General features: G+C 39.8%; 1 protein-coding gene across 1 annotated transcript in view; it reads right to left on the bottom strand.

Moving 5' to 3' along the window:
- The window catches only part of LOC113232223 (GTPase-activating protein CdGAPr), a 44,550-nt gene that overhangs the window by 10,929 nt on the left and 24,826 nt on the right, over positions 1–8,795 (bottom strand). The window contains exons 12-18 of the mRNA XM_026466878.1: positions 8,144–8,294; positions 6,108–6,197; positions 5,149–5,252; positions 3,783–3,933; positions 1,941–2,001; positions 1,415–1,551; positions 437–552 (exon numbers count right to left, since the gene is read on the bottom strand). Coding sequence (XP_026322663.1) covers positions 437–552; positions 1,415–1,551; positions 1,941–2,001; positions 3,783–3,933; positions 5,149–5,252; positions 6,108–6,197; positions 8,144–8,294 — 810 coding nt within the window. The remainder of the gene's footprint in view (positions 1–436; positions 553–1,414; positions 1,552–1,940; positions 2,002–3,782; positions 3,934–5,148; positions 5,253–6,107; positions 6,198–8,143; positions 8,295–8,795) is intronic.

Raw genomic sequence — 8,795 nt, 5'->3', positions numbered from 1 at the left:
GCTAAAAAGTGTCCGCACTTGTAAGGCGCTAAAATCGTATACAGAGCGCCAAACTCCGCTTTAGTCTTCATTTGTTCGACTGACAGCGCGATACTGCGATGACATTACAATTTAAATTTCGAATAGGTTGACTTGGGACATTTTTTTCGTGGTTTTTGTATTAGACCCGTCGTCCATTTATTTGTAAGTCAATGAATAAAATGGACTTTTTTTAATGTTGATAGACTCAGCTTTTTATAAGGATGTTCATTGTATGGGACAAAAAATCGGGACAGCAGAAGTTGGTCAAATTTAATAAAACGATACCGTAAAGGCGTGAAAGCGTAACAGACAAGAGTTACTTTCGCATTTATAATATTATTATTGAAAATGTCTACAGCTATACATAGTATATTATATGGCCCAAACGTCTGCATCTGCAGACGATTTTACTTACCTAGTGTGATGTTTCAAAGGGGCGCTGGCTCTCTCAGCTAGTGGCGCGAGAGTGTCCGAATCTGAAGCTAGAGATTCACACGATTTTACTGGCCGAAGTCCTGGTATAATTATGTCCTGGAATTGTAAGTATTAATTTATTGTTATTGGGAAATATTGCGTCAAACTATATTTCCAGCTTGAAGTGTGAAGTAGACAAACAACTATCCCAAAAACAGTTCAGGTATATCGATATGCCTTACTTTCTCAAACTCGTGTCTTATAAAGAAATCACTATTCAGGAGACGGCAAAACTTTCTATTTATTTTAAATTTCTTATCAAGGGTGTTCATTTGGAGGCATTAGTTTAATAATAGGTAAAAGCCAGTGTGTGAATATGATGTTAAATCAGCCTGCAAAATTACTATATACAATCCATTTTTTGCATTTTAGTAACTTTGTGCTTTAAGATACGAGTTCGAGAAAGTAAGGCGAAGATATATTTTTAAATAAATATTAGACAACAACACATACATTGCTCTGATCCCAAAGTATGTAGCTAAACCAGCTAAACCATAATCTGAGGTGAAAATCCTAAAAATCACATTTTCAATCACGTTTTAGTTTGTCGACATTTATTCTGCATCGAATTTGGCTAGAATAAGATTATTTTTAAAAACACGGCTTACAAATGTAAGTGCGTTAACAAACCAATTGCATTAAGAAACTGTGGATACTAGTAAAGCAGGCGTGCTGTCTGCAAGCATTGACTGGGCCACGTCAACCCTGTACACTGGCTGATCCGGGGTCAGAACCTGTACTTATAAGGTTCCTGTGCGCACACGGGTTATAGTGCCCTTCTCGTATACCCTACTCTTCTTCTAGTCTAGGGTCGGTAGGGAGGGTCACTATGATCAAAACGAATGTAGAAAGATACGGGACTGGGCCATGTCACACATTGGCCGTTGGCTCTGTTTTCAAGAGACGCGTATAGACTGACCTCGGCGGGGCAAGCGACGGGCAGCGCGATGGGCGCGCTGGGCACTGCGCGTGCGCTGCGCGGCCGCTGCTGCTTGTTGCTGCGCGAGAACAGCCCGCGCCAGCCCGACGGTGATCTCTTTAGGCCGCGTTTCGCGCCTGGAACCCATTATCATAAGAAAATATAATATCTGTCCTCTTTTAATTGAACATAGTCATGGTATCTAACTGGGTGACGAAACACCATAGATTTCTCATAGATGGCGCTACGGCTAAAAAGTCGTTGAAAAACCAAATACAAAGATACGTCGCAAGCACATAGAAAAGCTCGTGAGGTCAACTGGTTCGTTCCGTGGCTTAGTTGGTATAGCTTCAGGCACAGTATGCTAGAAGACGTCGGGTCGAATCCGCCCGGATCGAAGGATTTTTTTCTTTTAACCGTTCAGATAATTACCACGCTAACTGTACAGGTAATTGTTATTCGATAACTGGGATGCCTTTTCGTATTAATATCACGAGGGTTGGGGTGTATTCGAAATTGTTCTTACCGGACAGTGGAAGATCCAACACTGTGTGGTATTGCGGCAGATTGTTCGGGCCTGAACCGACCTGGAAAAAGAGAGTAACTGTAATAGGAGGATTATTGTTGCGAACCGGTTCTATACGCGGAGCGGCATTCGCCTTATCGAGAGCCACCGGTGACAGTCGACCCCTATACATTTATTTATATAAACCAGTACGTGCAAGATTGAGACGGCGAATATACCAGTGCTTTTGTCAATATAATCCACTTTTATTTGACGTCCCTTAGGAGCCTAACAATTATGAAGCAAATTCTGTGTAATAAACTTTCGAATGACGCTATTAACTACCAGAGCGGCAGTAGATCGGTTGTTTTTTTAATTTCATAATACCAAATGACGGCACGAACAAGCCGTGCGCATGGTGGTAAACGACACGCCTGCCCATAACAGTTTCGGTGTCACTCAGAGCCTTCAAAGGAAAAGATATGAGGGACACTACCACTGCGCTTGTCACCCTGAGACATAAGTTGACCTTTACTCTTCAAAACCGAAACGCAAGTAATGTTCGCATCACTTCTTGGTGATAGATAAAATATCTAGATGAGAACCAATTATTTCGCAAATTGGTCCTGTCGGGATTCGAACTCGGGACCTTCTTATCCAGCGCCCGTAGTGCCCTTTGGATGATCACTGAGGTCGTAAGTCAGAGGCTTGTTTACCCAGTGTATTTAACATAATGGCAAATGCGCGCCGTTACATTTGTAGGTGGCATTCAAAGGACCTCAAGAGTCTGTACAAATGGCTTTGGTTAGTTCCGCATAACAGGGAAAGTGTTGACTCGTTCACTTTGGAAAAAATATATAGTACTTTACCATGTCGCAGGTGAAAGGCGTTGGTGGTCACCACATCACGTCGGGGTCACCACTTTACCATGTTACATTGTATAAAATAAAATATGAGTCGTAGATATTTAATGACTGTTTTCTGAATACTGAATGCCTACTGACTGACGGACTGATTCTGATTGATTGATTGAGGTTTACATTTTGTATGAGCTACTTATACTAATTTGGTACGTGTGTTCTATGCTGATTCACAAGGCATGATTGTAACTTTGCTTGCACCAACACGTGCCTGAATGTCGGAAGAGGGTTAGACATTCTGGCACGTCTGTGGCTGGTACAAGTACAATTGAGGATAAACACCGTTAAGTATGCGGTGTGACAACACGATTCCTAAAAATCCGCTGCATTCAATAGGTACTTAATATATACCAAAGATTTTTTTTAATATACGTGTTCTATTTAGAAGTTTGTAAGAAAATAAATTGTCAAATAAAGCCGGTGTCCCTGCCGCGCGAGGCAAGCAAAATTAATCGTATTAGTACGGGAAAATAATGTGAATTCGAACTGAGGTTAGTATCTACTCTCTTAACTTCATATTTTGGAGTTTATATTTAGACAAGCATTGCTTTTAGAATGCTAAAAAAACACGCAACGGTAAAAGACATAAGTCTGTGTGCGCAGCCCTAAACGTCATTCACGTTTCCGCCAATAGTCGGAAACCACAAACTATAACGCACCGTGCGCCGCGCCAGTGAGGTATATAAAAGTAACTTGAACTGTGAACATTAGCAATAAGTGAAGTGGACTATCGACCACATTCTGACATTTCCTTTCGTGTTACCCCGGCATTTCCCAAAAGTCCTAATATCGTTTGCTTTTTATTTGATCATAAGATTGATTTCAAGTGTCTAATTAAGAGCCTCATCCTTTTTAAAACGCTCTGTAGCAAAAAAATCCTATTACTTAGGGTTGTTTACCTCTCAGCTACAGATACATGTGAGGGGTCGTGTAGGGTACGCACCTCGATGTACTTGGGCTTGGCGTCGCCCTGCGGACGCAGCTGCGTGCCGGCGGAGGCGGCGGCGGCGATGGCGCCCTCGGCCGGCGGCAGGCGGGGACTCAAAGTCGTGGCCGGCACTGACTTGCCGCCGCGGCGACGCGCTTCCTCCAGGCTATGGAAACAAACAATAACGCACACACTCAACATAGCCCCACACTAGGGAAACCCTGTGTCCATATATATACATTTTAACAAGAATAGCTGGATTTGATTATATATATATTGAATTAAAATGAAAAACGTTACAATATGTTTCCTCTTTGTATTTTTCATAAATATAGTTCATCTATGTATGAACTTACAAAAATTGACAATTTAAATGGACATCTGCTCAGTAATTGGATGAGTAATGGGTTAAGAATGATTCAAATGAAACAAGTTCGGCTATGTATTTCATAAGTGTGACCAATATTTAGTCGATAGTCGATAGAATGTTTATCGACTGCAATCACTAGCTGTCCGCAAGCGGGCAACACTTTTACGCTGTGAACTGCCATTTTGCTCCGTCTTCAAAAATTACAAGACTATATTGTGCAATAATAGTAATGTCACCAATTGTGTGACCGTCAGGATGGCTGGTCGCCTGTCGCATCTGGCACTAAGGGTCGTATTCCAGAACTCTACTCAATGCTCAAGTCAGGATTTGAGCAGACTTGAGTATGATTTCAAGCACTGGAAATGCGACCCTAATGGCAAGGACTTGAGTGTGATTTCTAGTGCTTTGAATCATACTCAAGTCCTGACTTGAGCATTGAGTAGAGTTCTAGAATACGGTCCTGAGTGTATACTTAAGAATTGCTACCTATTCTAAATAATTGCTACCTTTGATATATTCTGAGAAATTTAAAAAAATAATTGACCTCGAATTGGCATTCTGACGTCAGGACGGCTGGCCGCCACTTTGTTCAGCATGAAGGGAACAGATTTTCCAGAAGTATGTATTATAAGTTATAAGTTAAGTATGTATTAATTGCTACCTATTTGCCACTAGCACGAATTAAAGGTATACGCTTCTTATCTACATTAGTTAAAAAAAATATAACCGATTGAAAATTTTACGAAGAAGTGCCTGTTTAAATTAAAAAAGCAAAAGTTTTTAGTGCTTTATTGCCATAATATAAAGGGCAGGCGTTGGCACTTCTCACACTCGGAATATATCAAAGGCAGCAAATACGTAGCAGTTCTTGAATATACACTCCGTGCCAGATGCGACAGGCGACCAGCCATCCTGACGGTCACATCAACTGCCCCCTACATCGCTGTGTTAGTCTTGGACGCACAAAACACTTTATTCAAAAGTAGAACAAGTAAAGATGAAATTGGTTACCTCAGCAGTTTTGTCGGCGGATTCAGAGGCAAGCTCTTCGGTCGTCGACAAGATTCGTTGCCACGTAGCTCTATTTGGAGATCGCATCGGTCTTGGTCGTGGAACTATAAACAAGTATCAAAGTTAAGAAAATACAGTAATGGTTTTCTGTTTTTTTTTCAGTAATTTTTTCTGAGTGTTCGATCTTTGTATTAATAATTATAATAATCTCAGCACAGAGTACTAAAAAACCGACCTCAAAAGTACGTACAATTACATCTATTTGCCAAGTTTTATTGAAATCGGTTACCGGAAAGTGCGCAAACCCGGATTCATCCCCTAGTTCGCCACTATACGGAACTTGACACAGGAGATAATAAAAATCGGTTCTCACTACTGAAAGTATATTGAGAGAGAAAAACGCCATGAATTGGAGAATAGCAAAATAAACCATTAAAATAATTGCTCCTTATAATAAAATTTAGACGTTATTTATAAAAATGAATCTTCATGCGTGAGCAGCCACCCTTAGAGGTGAATGATTTTCTTCAAAATTAAATGGGACCATTATGGAGGTACCCTCATTCCACCAAAAAAGGAATCATCAAAATCGGTACACAAATACCGGAGTTATCGCGCAACATACATACAGAAAAAAACAATCGAATTGAAAACCTCTTCCTTTTTTGAAGTCGATTAAAAAACAAATATTTTGCATTTTATAACATTTAACAACAAGCACATAGATAAATTTATAAGATCTGCCGGCTCAATCCGTAACTCGTTCGCTGAGCGTTAGCCACGTCGATACGATACGAGGCAATAGTCGCTAGTTCTTTTCCAGTCCGGTCGGTGTTTGTTGGAAAATAGTCGCTGGTTCTTATCCAGTCCAGTCGGTGTTTGTTCGAAAAATAGATGAATATCGTGGTAGAAAAAACATCGTGGTATTCAATAAAAATAAAACATTCAATAACATTTACCTGTTCCAGAGAATCCGGTCCAGAGTCCGCCCCCTGTTCCTGCGCGAACAAATCTTCGGCGAAACATATCAGGAACTCTGTTACCACTGCCTGCACAGGGAGAAACAAAACCAGTTATGGTTTAAACTGCCCTCGTAATATGCCGCCGCGATAAAGCTATTATATCCACATTTAGCTATCAAATTCGAGTGATAAACCAGCATTTATAAATTTTATCACAATAGTTAACATGGCGAGCACCATGACGTCATATTTTTGTCGCATCACGAGTGCCGCGACCAATGACTGCAAGAGTATCGCAGTGTCAAACACGGCTGCAAGGTCACAGCTGATTTTAAAATATTTTGACAGTTATGAACAGTAATTTTATCAACCTAAAAATTGAGCGCCACAAACGAGATAAAAAGAAATAATAATAAAAAAGAAATTGATACATATAAATTATTGGTGAGAGTGAATTACAACATTTCCAATAGCTATATAAAAAAAAGAAGAACAAGTCAAAATGTGACTTATAAGATTATTGTTCGGATATTCCACAAAACGACAATTTATTTATATCATTTACCTGTTAATTTTGAATTTTGTTTAGAGATTTATGGGGAACTGTATACGTTTTTACAATAACATTCCGGAGCACTAAGATGACCATTTCCTAGGTTCGTTAGGTCCTTAGGTCCATTAAAAGTATTTTAATTGAAAAGTCATGTTCCAAAATTGAAGAGTATTTGTTAGACAAAGATTTATGGAAAGACAACATGAGTCTTGATTCCACACAATTATGATTCAAAGTGTATTCCGTAGCATTTAAGTTCATTTGAAAAGAGCAATCCCTAGAGTTCCTTGCTCGAGGTCAGTGAACGGGCAGTAGCTTAAAAAATGACGTTTTCAAATGTAAAAATTTTAACTATGGAAGAAATCATCTGTTTAAAGGTAAAACCACATAAGTGACAAATCGTCGCTTTACTTTCTCAAACTCATATCTTAAAGCACGAAGTTACTGAAATGCAGAAAATGGATTGTTTTGTGGACAAATTTTGCAGGCTGATTTCACATCATATTTCCTTCATATTCACACACTGGTTTTTGCACATTCTTAAAGTAAAGCATCCAAATTAACACCCTTGATAAGAAATTTAAAATAAATAGAAAGTTTTGCCATGTCTCTCAGTTTGAGCAAGTAAAGCATCGATATTCCACAAAAAGTCTCTAATTTGTATACCCATGGTAAGAAAATTATTATCGTGAAACTCAATAACAAAAAAGCTTTTTATCTGTAGAAAGATGGTGGATTTCTTTCAACTGGTACATAACTTGGAGTTTTTTTTTGTGGAAAATGTCACTTATGTGATTAATTAATAAATTCAGGCGTTACTTTGCGGGAAGTCCATGTTAATATAAATGGAAGTAAATTAATTTGCTACTTCGCGAACCCAGTGAAGGTTAAATCGTGTAAAATAGGTGCGCTTGCGTTGAATATTTAAAAAAAATTATTTATCTATATCTAATTATTTATATTTTTTATTTATTTATCTATATAATAAATAAATAGATTATAATAATTATATTATAATCTATTTATTTATTTATTTTTCATGCATGGTGACGCTATACGAAAAAAATTAATACCTTCGAAAGCTCGTGGAGAGATGCTAGAAACGTGAGCTCGCAAGGAAAAAGGAAGGGAAGCCGTGCTACCACCGGTTGGTGGTACTGTCCGAAACGTCGAAGGGCTCGGGCGTAGCGCTTCACCACTTCACTTGCGGCCGACCACCAATAACGCCACTTGCGTACGCGTTCCAATCTTAACGCTACACACGCAGTAGTACGGATTAGGATGGGAAAGGAAAAGGAGATGCGAGCTCAGACAAACTATCTGGCGTTACCAGTGCAGTTAATTAACATGAAAAAATATTCGTTCGCGGAGTAGCAAATTAATTTACTCGGACGACGAGTGATTATTTGGAATTTGCAGGGGTTGCAAGGAATTGCAGGAGTGTAGCACGCTAGGCCTGGTGCTGCGAGGGGAGGCGCACCTGCACGGCCACGCCCTGCAGCGCGTGCTGCGGCGCGGGCGAGCGCAGCAGGTTGGGCGCCCACACGATGGCCATGTTGCGCGCCGTCATGCCCGTGGCCGCGCCCAGCAGCGACACGCGCCGCAGGTGCCGCATCAGGTACGCCAGCGTCCTGCGACACCGACCCACTTTCACTCAAAACCGAAACACTCCCACTCATCCGCTGGCTGAAGTCGGACAATGCTGCAGACGTCGAAAAAATCCAATGCACTTAAATTAGTGATGAAAGAGACTCAGTCTTTAAGGCCTTTTAAAAACCTACTCAACTAGTCTAGTCTTTTAACCCTAGGAAGCTCAAAAGACTTGTAGGACTAAAACGACTGGCGCCTCATAGCCCCAAGAGTCATTATTATATTTATGATTTTATTTCCACCCACAAGGTAATTAAATAAACGTGATTATTTACTACATACTACTTACGTCATTTTTATTTATAAACTTCGGGTTTAATAAGACATAAAATAGGTATAAGTACTTTGCAAACAACTCGAGTCGTTCAAATCTTTCAAGTCGTTCAAGTCTTTTGAGTCTTTTAGTATAACGACCGAGTCTTATTAATAAACACTCGAATCCCCAGTAATTTAATTTTAACTTAATTTTAGAGTCGAGTCCT

Source organism: Hyposmocoma kahamanoa, unplaced genomic scaffold (genome assembly GCF_003589595.1).
Source record: "Hyposmocoma kahamanoa isolate Upper Pololo Valley unplaced genomic scaffold, ASM358959v1 67, whole genome shotgun sequence".
Taxonomy (NCBI): Eukaryota; Metazoa; Arthropoda; class Insecta; order Lepidoptera; family Cosmopterigidae; genus Hyposmocoma; species Hyposmocoma kahamanoa.
This window is presented reverse-complemented; position numbering and strand designations above follow the sequence as displayed.